We start from the raw sequence: 16108 nt of genomic DNA on the forward strand, positions 1-16108 counted from the left end.
GTTTTTATGACTTTTTATGCCTTACTATACTATGACGTTTTTATGCCTCACTATACTGTGATGTTTTTATGCCTCATTATCCTATGATGTTTTTTTCAATTTTCATGCCTTACTATACTGTGACGTTTTTTGTCATTTTTATGCCATACTATACTATGACATTTTTCTGCCATACTATACTATGATGTTTTTTTGACGTTTTTATGCCTCACTATACTATGACGGTTTTATGCCTTACTAAACTATGATGTTTTTTTCAATTTTCATGCCTTACTATACTATGACGTTTTTATGACTTTTTTTGCCTTACTATACTTTGACATTTTTTTTATGACTTTGTATGCCTTACTATGCTTTAACGTTTTCATGCTTCATTATAATATATTTTTTGACATTTTTCTTCCATACTATACTGTGACGTTTTTATGCCTTACTATACTTTGACATTTATGACTTTGTATGCCTTACTATACTTTGACGTTTTTATGACATTGTATGCCTTACTATACTTTGACGTTTTTATGACATTGTATGCCTTACTATACTTTGACGTTTTTATGACATTGTATGCCTTACTATACTTTGACGTTTTTATGACATTGTATGCCTTACTATACTTTGACGTTTTTATGACATTGTATGCCTTACTATACTTTGACGTTTTTATGACATTGTATGCCTTACTATACTTTGACGTTTTTATGACATTGTATGCCTTACTATACTTTGACGTTTTTATGACATTGTATGCCTTACTATACTTTGACGTTTTTATGACATTGTATGCCTTACTATACTTTGACGTTTTTATGACATTGTATGCCTTACTATACTTTGACGTTTTTATGACATTGTATGCCTTACTATACTTTGACGTTTTTATGACATTGTATGCCTTACTATACTTTGACGTTTTTATGACATTGTATGCCTTACTATACTTTGACGTTTTTATGACATTGTATGCCTTACTATACTTTGACGTTTTTATGACATTGTATGCCTTACTATACTTTGACGTTTTTATGACATTGTATGCCTTACTATACTTTGACGTTTTTATGACATTGTATGCCTTACTATACTTTGACGTTTTTATGACATTGTATGCCTTACTATACTTTGACGTTTTTATGACTTTTTATGCCTTACTATACTTTGACGTTTTTATGACATTGTATGCCTTACTATACTTTGAAGTTTTCATGCTTTATTATGCTAACATTTTTTTTGACATTTTTCTGCCTTACTATACTATGATGTTTTTTGACATTTTCATGCCTTACTATACTATGATCTTTTTTGACATTTTTATGCCTTACTATACTATGATGTTTTTATGACTTTGTATGCCTTACTATACTTTGACGTTTTCATGCTTTATTATAATATAATGTTTTTTGACATTTTTCTGCCATACTATACTATGGAGTTTTTATGCCTTACTATACTATGATGTTTTTTTCAATTTTCATGCCTTACTGTACTATGACATTTTTTTTTACGTTTTTATGCCTTGTAATACTATGACATTTTTATGATGTTTTTATGCCTAACTATATTTTGACGTTTTTATGATGTTTTTATACCTTACTATACTTTGACGTTGTCACGCTTTATTATTTTATTATACTACAATGTTTTTTTACATTTTTGCACCTTACTATACTTTGATGTTTTCATTGACATTTTTATGCCTTACTATTATAGGACATTTTCATGCCTTATTATACTATGATGTTTTTTTCAATTTTCATGCCTTACTTTACTATGACGTTTTTATGCCTCACTATACTATGACATTTAAAATCAATACTATACTATGATGTTTTAATTACATTTTTGATGCCTTTTTTACTTAATATCAAAGTGAACATAATTTCTTACAGGTTTATAGCCTGATATTAGTATTCTGATGCATCAGTGTCTATTTCTTTTGAGTTGTTTGAACTCTGACTGAGCTGAATTAGCTAATATTAAGTCTTTTTGCACTTTATGGCTAATTGATGATAGCTAAATATCTAATTATTACGGCTATATCGAACCAGTGTTATGTGGATATGATGAGTTAGCGATTCATCATTTTAAACCTGCACTCTGGAGATGTTATATACACAGAGAGCTTGGGTATGATAGATAGATAGATAAAAACAGTTAATAAAATAATAAATAAAAATAATAATTAAATTAGTCCTCTTCCTTTGGCTGAGTTGTTGTATAGCATGATGGCAGTGGGAACAAAGGATCTCCTGAGCCTCTCTGTTCTGCAGTGCAGTGAGAAGAGATGTTTGCTGTTGTAGCTGGTTCTCTGTCCTGCCAGAATGTTGTGGAGAGGATGGCTGGTGTTGTCCAATATGGCCTCTATCATACATTGCATGCAAAAGAATGTGTTGAGAAGTAGCTTCATAACACAAATATCCCTTTAGTGAGGCTAATTTTGCAGCCATCACTTTGGTCACTGCTCATACAATTTTCTGCTTATGTACTATTTCTTGCTTTATTTTTGCTTATTGTGATTGGTGGCTCAAAATTTTGAGACCAATTTTAGAATTTTTATCCATGTTTTGTAAGCAAACAAAATTATTCATTGCACTTCACATAAATTAATAAATATCTGAATGCAGTTGCAAACGTTTTAACATTGAGATTACTACTGTTTAAGAGTACTGAATTTGTTTAAATGTATCTATTTGACTTAATACTTTGCTACATCCAGTTATTTAAAGGATTTTGCTCTCCTCACTGTGTTGCAGCAGAGCATTGGACCCACTCCTGAATAATGTCTAATTTTGGGATTTACTTAATTGGAATGAGTCACTTAATGAGTCATCTTTTAAAACATTTAATCCAATATAAAACATTAATATTAGACATACTGGTTAACCAGATTTATCATTTTCATGCAATTTAAGCTCTTACAAACTTAAAAGAGAGTAATTACAGGATTTGAATGCCTAAATAATTAACTAACATATTTGTCATATTTGGCCATAGTCTTTTTTTTCATGAGAGATAGGAAGAATGGTTTGTTTATATAAGCCACAAAACAACTGTCACTTTAACCATCTCCCCAGACCACTGGTATCATCATCATTAACATTTTCATTTTAAAATTTCAAACATATCAACTTCACATAACATGCATAACATGTCCCAGAAAGTTAGTTTATTCTGGAAAATGTACACAACTTGTAAAACCTAAAGGTAGAGTCACTCTGTGGAGTGTGAGCAGCTGGAGAATAGCCCTTTCATAGACTTTGTGGGCTTAAAGAAACACATCCGACAAAATGAGTGAACAGTGCCACCTGCTGGGGAACATAGATGTGATCTCTGACATCAGAGGCAATCAAAATACATGCCTACCTTAGAAAATGGAAAATGTTCATTCAGATATTTATGATACTGTACATTAGTGTCAATGTAATGATTTGTTCAAGTTGTCCAGCAGTTAGTTTGTTGTTTATTTGCTGTGATGAAGCAAATGTGCAACTGGCTCATTCAAGTTTAATAAACCTGTGTTTTGAGAATCAGATGGAAGGAAAGACAAAGTTGAACTCCTCTTTACTTTGTTCTTTATTACACATTAAATAGGAGTGGTGAGATTCATGGCAAAAAATAGACTCATTTGAGATCAGATCACCACTCTACACTGCCCACAACAGGTGTGTTGTAAAGTGGTCATTCATTCACTTCCCGAGACCTGGACCCAGTCACACTCTAGTCACATACACAGAGCGGAGTGAAACTCCATTAAAGCAACATTCATTTAGACACACCAACGAAATGAAGCACAATTTACAAAATATGCACCTTTCAGTATCACAACTATACAAAGGTTGTTAAAATACGATCCAGGTATAAATGATACATTTCAGAAATCAGCTGTTGGCACGCAAAAAAAGGAAGAGGAACATTTCAAACATTTCAGTAAAACTACTTTTGAAACAGTATTGTTAACAAGAGGGTTGCTTAATTAAAAATCGCATTAACAGTTATTAACTACTTCATGAGAAAAAGAGGTAATAATAAACTGGGTCAAAATTCATTAATCCTGAAAGCAAAAGGTGTCATGTCTGGATTTCCTGTGTCAATACCATCACTCCCCTAAAACAGCATTTTGTGTATTTCACGGGCACACAGGACAAAGTAAATGTTGTCTTGGCTCTTTCTACCGTCTAAGTGTAGCACCTAATGCAAACAATAAAAGGCAAATAAAAAATTCCCCCAAGGAACAGCTTGTAAATATGATGTAAAAAGGTGAAATATGGGTTGACCCGGGAAAGAAACTAGGACTTTTTTTTTTATAAATTCAGACAGTTTTCTCTAAAAACCAATTTTACGGCAATTATTGCCTCATTTACAAACATCAGTTCCAGTTACATCACCACGATACATGAGCTTGGTGAGAGAAGGTGACAAATTATTTTGCTGGACAATCATTTCTGTTGAAAGGCAGCCCACCAAAAAATGTCAGTTTGGGAAATGAATCCAAAAGCTCTTTCAAAAGCTCCAGATATGGAAGAATCTGAAAATCCATTTGGACAACATTTTGAACAACCTCTGTGACACCACACCAAGAGAAATATTCCTGAAAGCTGCTCAAAAGATGCATTTTGCTTTCTAGCCAGTCACAAGCGAACGAGTCAACAGTTTAGGAAAATGCGCTAAGCATGACACCTCTGTCGCAGCTACTGGAGAATCAAAAACCCTCAAATTTAGTATTTAACCTAACAAACATTCTGTTTAAATATTATGCCCTCTATCAGGAAAATATTGACAGGTATACCCTTTAATTGTTAATTCATTAATTGACAACCTTGTGTAACAAATTGCAATAAAATGATTATTGTCAGGATGAATAAAAATCCTGCAGTCAAGCCTTAGAGGAAAGAAAAGCAGGAAATATGTAACCAGTAAGGTCAAACAAGCCTTTCAACATTAGCTTGTGACGTGGCATCAATCCCTGCAACATAAAATGACTCTGACCAACACAAAATGAGGCTGCTAGTCCCATTTTATCACCACAAAATGGGTAAAAATCCATACCATCATGGATCTTTGAATCTGTCATTTATCGCGCAAAAATGGCTGATTTCTTTCTGACAAAAGCAAATATTGATCACTATTTATAAACCTGAAAAGCTAGACTTGGGTCAGAGTTCCTCATTGCTGGCTCTGTTAAATGTATCAACCAGAGGCAGTTTGCAATACCCATGTCACCTTGGACACAATGCATGCAAGAAGAAAAAAAAAACAACTTCTCATGTAGGCAAGAAATCACTCCCCACATAGTACAAAGCATTGACAAAATGCAAATTAATTAATAGCTAATTAGGGTATTAAAACATTCGGAGAAGAGTAGGAGTCTGCATGCATACTTATATCAGTGACATAACTTAGTCATACCTAGAGGTCATTAGAGATGGGGACATTACACAGTGGCTGGGACATTTGGATCTCATCTGGCTGAATGTTGGTCCTTTCTTCATGTCCATTTTGTTAACAAGAATCGGGATGGAAATTCTTTCTTTGGCATCCCATACTTAAAAAAAGGGCATTACAGAACTTTTGCAGGTCATGACCTTTTAAGCAAAGGGAAAAAAATCATAAATTATTAATGAATAATTTGTCAAACATGAGCTCTGATGCAATTAGCTCACAGCTCTGCATTTATATAAAATTGTCCAAATCATCATCATCATCATCTTATAAAATCAAACAGGCTGTTGGACCAACACATGTGGGCAACTGGCACTAAACTGAAAATAAAGCTTATTGATGTCAAAGTAGCAAATAACAGAAAGGCAGAAAAATCAGGTAAGGTTTAGTATTCAGTATGGTGGGTATTGAGAAGGAGCTAATAATTTAGTGTAATGTACAAAATGTATTACTTTAACTGTTCAACATAGTTTCTCTTTTTTAGTCTGTCTTGAAAAGGGGTGATTATTCACATAAGTGTACACTTTGTCTTGGACTTCTTTTTCTTCTTTTTGCCCTCCTTGCTCATCTTCTCCTTATGCTTCCGGATTTCTCGCACTAATGTGTAAAAGGCATCATCAACGCCCTGGAAAGAAAATAAAAAGATACATTGTTACAGTTACAAGTTATCATTTCTACACCAGACTCCCAATACATGTGAACATGAAATAAACAAATAATTTAGAACCTGGAACTATTTAAAAGGATTAACAAAGATCTTTGATTCTGGGGTGAAATTAAAGATTAAGTGGGACAGACTGAACCTCTTTTTGACAGCTGTGCCCAAAACTAGAAATCAGACAACCAACACTCCAATCTTTAATAATCAAACTGATGTGTAGCCTTGACTGCCAAAGACAAGTATTTTTCCAAACATTTTTATATCTATGGCAGTTATGTATTGTATGCATTTTATCAAGTAAAAACCAGAAATTAAAAATCATCTTGGGGTCCATTTCAGTTTGAACTGATCTGATTTTCTATCATGTGTATATATCAGCATCAGCATGACGCACATCAGAGTGCAGGTAAAGCCATCAATCCAGTTCAGGGTACGTGAGGCACAGCTGAGTAAAGTACAGATCAAACATAACTTTATATCATGTATTACAGAATAAAAGGCAGGAGTGTTCCCACTGACGACTACACAAACAGTAGCTGCAGTTACATGAGCCAGTTGCTTTTCCTCTGAATGTAATCCACCCAAGATACGCCCACAATGTGCGTATGGCTGCTAAATAAAAATGACAGAACAAGTTGTCCTGTTTACATTTCCAATAATCTACGTGAAGTCCGCCAACGCAAACAAAGGGTTAAAAAAAAAAAAAAAAGAAAGAAAAAAAGATGGATCTGCATCGAGCACTTGGCACCAATACTGGTTTACTGCTGTGGGTTTGAACTGAAGCAACAGTTTTATAGAAATATTCTACTAACAGAGTTATTGAACAGAAGGCGAGCCTTCTGTTTATCACCCTAAAACTAATAAACATAAAAATATTCAAAGATGGTTCCCATGGGAAAGATGCACCACTCGGAAAAATTGTGTAGAAAACTCTTAGAAGCTATAAATAACAGACAAGAGAGTAGCACATCTTCCTCAGGTGAACAGCTTTGATTTAAGTAAAGTAGGCAAGAGTGTGATATCCCAAGATTCAAAAGTAATGAGAAACACACTTTATAAAAAGCTTTAGACCACCACTTTAAGACTGAATGATTTTCTTTTTTGAATGAGCCAATTTATTGTGCCTTGGGTGTTTAAATGAGGCTTTCATATTCTCACTGAGCTCTTAGCCAGATTACTGGTGAATAACAGGCTCCATGTAAATGCAGCCAGTGTATGCTGATGCCACATTGAGGCAAATACGGGAGCACTGGAACAGTTTGGATGGTGCAGTAAATGTGATGCTGAATCTGCAAAGAGCTGCAGAGTAAAGAGTGTGAGGTCACTGCAGGTTGTGACAAAGACAGCAAGAAATTAAAGAATAAAGATGAAGGGATTTGTGTCGGCAAGAAAAACTGTGTCACCCACACACACACACACACAAGCACATTTTTTTTGTTCATAACATATCTGCCAGTTTCTTAACACACATCCTCCTCGCACACATTTCAGTGCATGATTTGGTCCCAGATTCACCATAATCTCTTTTAATCACATGTGGGCACATCAGCCCAAACTCTTTTCTTCATGTTGATTTCAGCAGATTAGGACGCTTTCACACTGGTAGTTTATAGTCCGAATTCAGGAACATTTGCAAGGAAATTGGAAAATATTAACGCTTTTTCTGAACCAGAGTGCAGACCGAGAAGCCTTCACCGGGCCAACCTGAAGTAGGTGGTATGATTGGCTCTGAGCCAACTGTATCACAACTTGTGCTCTGTCTGAATGCAATTCTTTTCTCACAGGAAAACATACACATTTCAGTTGTATTTTTGGATTTTTTTTTTCCTAAATCAAGAAAACACCTCATTGGTTTATGAGCAGAGAACAACCATGGCTTTCTCTCATATAAGGCATTTTTCATCTAAAAGGGGTGCTTGTTTTTTTTTTCCAATTTTTTTAAGCCCATTCTGGTGGTTGTGTTACTTTAATCATGCTCACGTGGCTCTGCCTTCTTGTACATCACTCTTGTGTCATCACACACCCACTGTCACATTTCCTAGTGCAAATAAGGATAAACACTTGCACTGTGATAAGGAAAGAATAACAAACGTACCTCAGGATCGTGTTTAGACTTAAATAAATGAACCCAGTGTGAAAACGGTCTTAAACAATAATCAGCCATGATACACAGAGACACTGAGAAGGGAAGAAATCGTCAGCTGTTTCAGCCTCCTGTTAGAGCCTCACCACAACCCCAGTAGAAACCAGCAGGTTAGCTTTGAGAACCCATGAAGCACCAGCTCTCACTGCGTGTCTTATCCCATTGCCTTCTCCACAATCCCAACTAACAACACAGACACAGACACACAGAGCTGGTAGACGCGCGGCTGCATACACTTACCCCTTTCACATCACAACACACTTTTTAAGCTTGACACAGCGCGGAGTCTTTTCTTCCTTGCTGAGCTTATTGAGCCGGTACAGCCTGATCTCCCGTACCAGAGTGTAAAAGGCATCTTCCACTCTCTGCAGTATGAGACACAACTTCCCTCAATGTTGAGGAACACAGGGGGATATACTATATGGATGCATGTGTTACAGCCTACAAATACAAAAAGGAGCAAAGCAGACTGATCCGTCTGATGTGGGTCTACCTGCAATGACTGTCCTCCCTTATCATCTACATAAACTGATATTCCACCCTAAATCTACCTTGTGAATACCAAACACAATCTTCCTCTAGGTTTGAAAAGGTTTGTAGTTTCCTTCTTCTCAAGGAAGAGGGGCTGTGGTTATCTTGCATTTAAATGCTGACAAGTTTTCAAAGCAGAAAAAAGTGTCTGCAGTTGTATTTTGGCAAAACAATGATTGTTTGGAACATACTGAGTGCAGAATGTTTTTCATTATGGGTGCTCTGATACCTTCTTTTGCTTTGAAAACTTGTCACAACATATTGGAACATACTGAGCATATAAACATGGAAAAATCTTAATATTAGATTTTTGTCATGAAAATGTCGTAATTAGAATCCACTTTGACTGAACTTTAAAAAAAATAAATAAATAAATAAAAAACAACAACTATAAACTTTAAACAGTTACCTTCCAAGTCAACAGTGAGTGAGTGACGCTAAAAAGATTAGGGTGGAGTATCAATAACTGTTTAGCTTAAGTACATAAAATTTGATTATGCATTATATGTTGGAGATTGCCCAAGAACTCTTATGAAATCACTGAGATTTGGGAAACACAATGAAAGAGACAGTTGCTGGTCCTACAGCAGCACAATATAGATAGTGAATTATCAGTACACTCAGGTAAGAATAGGTGAACAGAGCTGTAAGAAATGAATCATTGTGTCATTAATTTCCCCCACACCAGAAGGAGCCGTGATTCACCCCAGGTCAGAGAGACCAGAGAAGGATGTGTTTACAGATCACTGCCTAAGCCAGTCAGCCACCTAAGGCCATGCTCACAACACACACCATTTGATCTGACTCCGCCACGGCTAATCTTCCAACACCCAGTCACAGTAACCGGTAAGCAGAATCATTAACCCCCGTGAGTAATTACAGACAGTTTGTCCTTTTCATGCAGACTCCTTGACACACATTTACTGATTTGCTGATTATTTATAATGCAGGAACCTTCCCAGAAGGCCCTAATGATGATGTAATTTCACATAGCCATGACAAAGTAGCATGCAATGATTACATTATCACCCATAAATAAAAAAATTCAATTAACCAAACAGGATTTAATGATGTGCAGCACATTGCCTGAGACATTTCCAAGCAACATTATTATAAAACAAGACCATCAGAGCTACTGAATGTAACACAAATCAACAGCACCCCATGACTCCAGACTTTAACATTTCTTTTGATCCCCGTGGCATGATTATCAAATCTCTGCAGGAGCTCTTGTCAAAATTAGTATGAGTTTGTCTGTCTGGAATATCAAAGTGAAATTTATAGAGGGACTGCTGTGTCCATCAAGCAAATACACCTGAGACCACATGCAACTTCTCACCATTCAACATGCGCTACAGACCTGCAGTACAACAACAGTTTAGTGACAGATTTGAAAGTTAAACAGTTTGAGTCTTGAGGGTGTGGCCATCTCTGACTGGACTCTCACCTGTCTGGTTTTGGCTGAGGTCTCAATAAAGGGAATGCCGTAGCTGCGTGCTAAGTCCTGAGCCTGCTTGGTGTCCACTGTCCGGGACGGGAGGTCACACTTGTTGCCCACCAACACCATGGGGACATCCTCAGAGTCCTTCACCCGCTTAATCTGTTCTCTGCACAATGACAGACACAATAGAAGGTTCATTTGATTTTAATCCATCTCAGGTCATAAACTTATGGCTATTTAATGTGGTGTTAAAATGTTTTATCTGTTCAGAGTCACTAGAATAAACATAATCAGAGTGGGATAGGGTTTTGCTCAATGCTGCAAACTATTAGGACATGTATACAAATATACACAGTGAAGTAGCAAGAGATGTACTAAAATCTTTGTTGAATCTTGTCCCTTTTTTAATTAATACATTTGTTTGAAAATGTTTTTCCACTATTAGAAAGCTGACGGGAAATACACAGAGAGAGGGGGAGTGACCTACAACAAAGCATCCTGGATGGATCCAAACTAGGGACTTTGGGATTACATGGTCAGCACTTTATACCCCTAAACCACTAGGACACCCCAAGATGTTAACCCTTTTATCGCCAATTAAAACACTGCGTTCAAGCAGGGTGCAAAGACTCCTGCCCTTTGGTCTCTTAGCTCACCTATAGTGGTGAATGTCCTCGAAGGACTTGGTGTTGTTGATGGCAAAGACACAGAGGAAACCCTCCCCTGTCCTCATGTACTGGTCCCTCATGGCGCTGTACTCCTCCTGACCTGCAGTGTCCAGGATGTCCAGCAGACATGTCTCTCCATCGATCACTACCTGCTTTCTATAGGAGTCCTGGAAGAGGAAGAAGTCAGAAAGTTATCAGGACTCCAAAGTCAAGCGTCCAAAGAGCACTTTAATAAAATTAAGAGGCAAATGTGGATGACATAGATTAAGAATTAATAACTTGAATTATACTTATATATTATATACAATTAAAGCGTGTTTTAAACATATATGGTATAATAAAATGCAACAATCTTTGAAAATGTGCATGATTTAACAAGATTATATACATACACACACATATATATATATATATATATATGAATAATTTTGACATGATTTTGGTGAAAGATGCCACAGGACTGCATTTAAATATTGCCCTACTCTAGTTTTAGTAGGACACTCCTATTTTCCAGCAGACCTCAAATTATAATGAGGTCCTAATTTCCACTGTATCAAAAGCACTCCAGCTGATGGCTACACTCAATCTGATCCAACACAAATAATTACAGTGTGATTAAGTGAGCAGCCACTATTTGACATGTTATTTGCATTCAAACAATCTATAGAGAAGCTACAACCTGCAACATCACATCAATAATTGATTGCAATGGTAATGAGATGTGTTGACTCAGTGTAGGTTGCCCCCCACCCCACCCCCCCCCCCACCCCCCTGAGAGAGCAGGAAAGCAGACATGCAAGTTAATAAAAACCTGTTAGGTGTCTTTTTAAGACTTAAACCAGAAGAACCTGCTGCAACTATTTTTCTTTTATTAGGGTTTCTCCTTGTTCTGCCCCCATACCAAAATACACACAAAACCTTGGAGACAGTCATGGACTTGACTGCACAAACATTCACACGCACATTTACATGCACGGTTGCACAAACTTTCTTTACCTCAATGGTGGGGTCATATTCATCCACAAAGTGATTCTGGATGAGCTGAATGGTAAGTGCGCTCTTGCCAACACCTCCAGCTCCCACCACTACCAGCTTATATTCTGTCATGATTCACCTGTGGGACCAAAAAAGAACATTACACTCAGATATTTCTTGAGACACAGAGAGTTATCCTGAACAGCATCAATTCATCTGAGGCACAATCAAAAGCCTTAGAAGGAATAGTTTAGAGGTGCATCTCTCAGAAGCTTAAGCCTCTCTGCACATGAGATGTTATATTCTGTTGTGGATGGTAAAAAATCTTTTGAGTACCAAATTGTTGCTTAAAACAATTTTGTCAGCTAGCTCAATTTGCTACTCTTAATTTATGTCTGACAAGCTGTCGGCTCGCTGGGAAATCTGCATCCTCAGGACTGGCAGACTGAGAAAATGTCAATTTATCAACAGCACTTCCAATGAGTAATACATACTGCCTAATGTTAAAAAAAAAAAAAAAAGAAAGAAAAAACAAGTATTTTTGTACTAACACTGCTGATTCCATGGAAATTTAGATTTCATACCATCATGTTTATTTTGCTTTTAATTTAGAAAATGCTCATATTACAATTCAAAAAGGAGCTTGCAGAAGAAACAATCACCGCAAACAGAATATGACAGTTCATCTAAAAGAGATTATGTGCAAATGAGGGAATATAAACAGTGAAAAACTGCTGCGAAATTCAGGAAACGCTACCATATTAAATCATTATCGGCCCCAAAACATAAATGGGATGTTGATGAACCCTTGTCTAAAACTGAAATAAAATGGTACTTATTAAAACTGTTTCTGTGACACAAAATAACAGTTCATATCACAAACACTCAGGTAGCGAAGTAAAAGAAATAAAGGTAGTTATGAATACCCTGTATGTGATCAAATGTCTAAATCCAGCCACACATTCAGTGGTATTTTCTGAGTAGCAGTCACACAACAGAAACGAGCCCCAGGCAGAAATCTATGACATTACATTAAGGCTCCAAAATTGACAAGCAACTGGGAGGCTCTCTGCTGTCTGACTTCTTTGTGGAGCAGCACTCATCAATAGTGGCAGCTGGCCTTTTCAGAAGTTACAGTACATACTGCTCACTGCTCTACACAGCCTGCAGTCAGGGAGGAGCTCTACTGAATATTATTGCTTTGTCTAGACAAACAAAAACGAGAATGTGGTTTGATAGGTATTTGGTTGACAAAGGTATACATTTACACTTGCTCGTGCTTTCAACACTTTAAAATGCCCCCTGAAATGATCAACCACATGTTATCTATTACACCCAATAGAGTGTGTGATTTACACATGTTACAGTGAGGCTATTTGGTCCATTAGGGGAAAAAAATGTTATCTGTACCCGAGTAGATAAGAATACTGACAATATCACAGACTAGTCCAATTACACTTGAAAGTTTTCTGCCACATGCCTGTAAGAATACTATCACTCTTTATCTTATAAGGCAGAGAAAGTGCCTTTCAATAACTGAATATTGTACATGTGCAGTTAGCTGTCAAGTCTACTCAGCAAAAAAACGGACGTAAAACGGGGTACAGCTGATTTCATGGTTCGATAATAAGTAAATTTAGTTTTCTGGCCCTCATTTACGTAATAGTCAGTAAAACACGTTAAGGTTTACATATTCGCAATGCACATTACAGTTTATTACCCCTAATTGTAGTAAAGTTATGATGCTGTGGTATTCAAATGGGAAAATCACTTCCTGAAAATATGATTATGCCATTCGTGGTTGTTGTTTGGCTTATGCTTACACCATCTGAATGGCACAGTGTTCCCACCTTTTTATTTACTACACAACTGACAACATAGCTATGCCCAATGGAAGACTACATTTCACAAACAATATCTCGCCAGAAAAGTCAGCAACACGGTGAGGGGACTTATGGAGAAATTGGCGATTAATTAGCAGCCATGTAAATATTAGGCTACTTTCTAACAGTTTGTCATTTATGTGGAGTAGCCGAGGTTAAAGCAGGCCTGCACACTTCTCAATGAAAGCCCCCGAGCTTTGTTCAAGCAGGCAATAACACCCAGAGCAGGCTTAAAAATCGAAAGGAGTTTAATTTAAATCCACTGCTCTGTGTCCTCGGGGGTGCCAGATTGGTTGTGTGAACACCTCTGAGCACTGTATGCTGTGCTGTTAGTTAGCTTAGCACTGGAGCTCGCTCACAGCCTCAAAAAGTAAGCTAACTAGCCCCTATGTGCTAACCCAATGTGATTTACATAAGCAATTCATTAAAGCAGCATTGTCTGCGCCGTGTGTCCGGACAAATTCAGTATCATTCATTCAAAGGGAATGGTGCAGATTTTGAAGCCGCCATTGATAGGCTAGCCCAAAGGTCTGCATTGCAGGGCCAGACATTAGGTTAACAATTGGGCGTAGTTTGCACTAACAGCGAAAATGAATATTTCCACCATAATAATATTTTTCAGTGGTCACATAGCAGACGCGGTGAGCTACCTACTAAATTAGGAAGTGCAACGTTGCAACACACCCTAAAGGGACACCCATGTATCAATCTTATCCATTTGTTTTACCTTTTAGCGAGTGGAGTTCCGCGTCCGAAGTAGCGACCAAACAAGTCAAGCTGATAATCCTCTCGTTTCACACGATCTCTGCATTTCCTATTTCACACCAAAACGCCCGCATTTAAGTCGGTCTACCTCGTCTCAGAAGCAAGCGGCAACATGCGAAAAAGTGGACAAATTAATCGATTGAACTTTCCATTTGATCCAGCGTCCGGCCTAGCTGCTCAGGTTGGCCTCCTTTACGCGAATATGGGCGGATACCGGGGCGCACTTTACCCAGAAAGCATAGCTGAGGATTTCAACCGGTTTGGGGCATGTCACTCGACTCTGTCGCAATATGAGCAGCAATACACTTTCTTTTGTCCTGTCTTTATTTATTGTTGATGTTTTAGACATGTTTAATTTACAGCAGTATATTTATATAAGCCCTAATTGCCTCTATTAGCCATGTACAAGTTGTATATGTGCAAATATTATTCTGTTATTTTTTATTAAATCTAATCTGAAACCATACATTGATTCACTTGAACATTTTAATGATCACAAATGTAATTATGATTATGTAGGTCACATTGTGTCAGTTTCAGGACTTCTTCTTACAGTATCATGATCTCCTGCTGCCGCCTGCTGCAGAGTCAACAAAGCCTAGGGGGCGACTCCACTATATATAGGCTCTAAATATAACTGGAATGTGCTGGAGGGACGTCATTCCCAGGCAAGGAAATGATTTGGCAATCCCCTGTCAGTTTTCCTGAGTGTTCACAAGGCTGCCTCCTGCGCACTTTATGTGCATACGTGCATGCGAGGTCTGTAACACAGCACAGTCAAAACACTGTCATGTTAAATAAGTAAGATGGATCTCGAAAATGACCAATTGCAACCTTATGATGAATATCAAAGGGACGCTATCCTACAAATCTGATATCCTATAGCAGTAATGCAGGAAATACAAGACGTAGGCTATAGAACACCATAACATACAAAAAAAACAATGCAGTATTTTCATTTCATGTAGCAGACACGGTAGAGGTCACTATTGACTTGTCTGGCTGTTCTCCAAACTGCACGGCCCAGAGACCACAGCTATTTTTGCCATTTAAAAAAGAAGAGAGTGCCAATTTTAACCCAAAATAATGTTCAGTGTTGTCTCAATTTAAGACATCCCACATGAGTGAAATGCACTACAATAATAAGACCATTTGAAGAGGCCTACCATTTAGATTATAATGAATTCATCAAATAGATTTAATGAGCACCTACTATATTCCATGCAGCGATTATTACTGTAGCATTTTTGAGACTGAAATCTAACATATAGTGTCACTGGGTTCTTTTATCTAAATGTCAAAGATATGCACTGTGTCTTTGCCCTACTGCATTGATTTGTGATTACATGCAAAACAAAAAAATATAGATATTTGTATTAAATTACTTAAAATGCCAGAGACTGAACCTGCCTCATTTTCCACAAACAGATTTTGTAATCCTGTATGGAAAACAGTGGGATTTAACAAAACTATAGATTTCTTTCTTTTCTTTTTTTTCACAGCAGGCATTTTGATGTGTCATAGCAGTGAGAAAATCATTAACAAGGGCTAAAATTCATGCACACACTGTGACTCACTAGAGTGTACTGTGACACTTAATGG

General features: G+C 37.0%; 1 protein-coding gene across 2 annotated transcripts; it reads right to left on the reverse strand.

Moving 5' to 3' along the window:
* Positions 1–3555: 3555 nt before the first annotated feature.
* kras (KRAS proto-oncogene, GTPase) lies at positions 3556–14719 on the reverse strand. 2 transcript variants are annotated; one of them, XM_022754335.1, is made up of 6 exons: positions 14469–14719; positions 11880–11997; positions 10872–11050; positions 10222–10381; positions 8484–8608; positions 5978–6064 (listed from the first exon to the last, which is right to left on the reverse strand). In XM_022754335.1, the coding sequence occupies exons 2-5, from the start codon at positions 11988–11990 to the stop codon at positions 8489–8491; spliced, it is 570 nt and encodes a 189-aa protein (XP_022610056.1). In that variant the 5' UTR covers positions 11991–11997; positions 14469–14719; the 3' UTR covers positions 5978–6064; positions 8484–8488. The 2 variants fall into 2 exon arrangements, with proteins under 2 accessions (XP_022610057.1, XP_022610056.1); XM_022754336.1 differs by lacking the exon at positions 8484–8608 and having other exon boundaries at positions 3556–6064.
* Positions 14720–16108: the final 1389 nt, after the last annotated feature.

Source organism: Seriola dumerili, unplaced genomic scaffold (assembly GCF_002260705.1).
Source record: "Seriola dumerili isolate Sdu_G_001 unplaced genomic scaffold, Sdu_1.0 BDQW01000219.1, whole genome shotgun sequence".
Taxonomy (NCBI): domain Eukaryota; kingdom Metazoa; phylum Chordata; class Actinopteri; order Carangiformes; family Carangidae; genus Seriola; species Seriola dumerili.

What these genes read in the sequence shown, in the direction of transcription:
- kras (XM_022754335.1), bottom strand. Translation starts at nt 11,990, where the DNA reads ATGACAGAATATAAGCTGGTAGTGGTGGGAGCTGGAGGTGTTGGCAAG. An exon ending in AATATGACCCCACCATTGAG is followed by an intron (nt 11,051 to 11,879) that starts GTAAAGAAAGTT and finishes TTCCTCTTCCAG; the next exon opens with GACTCCTATAGAAAGCAGGT. An exon ending in GAGGACATTCACCACTATAG is followed by an intron (nt 10,382 to 10,871) that starts GTGAGCTAAGAG and finishes GTCATTGTGCAG; the next exon opens with AGAACAGATTAAGCGGGTGA.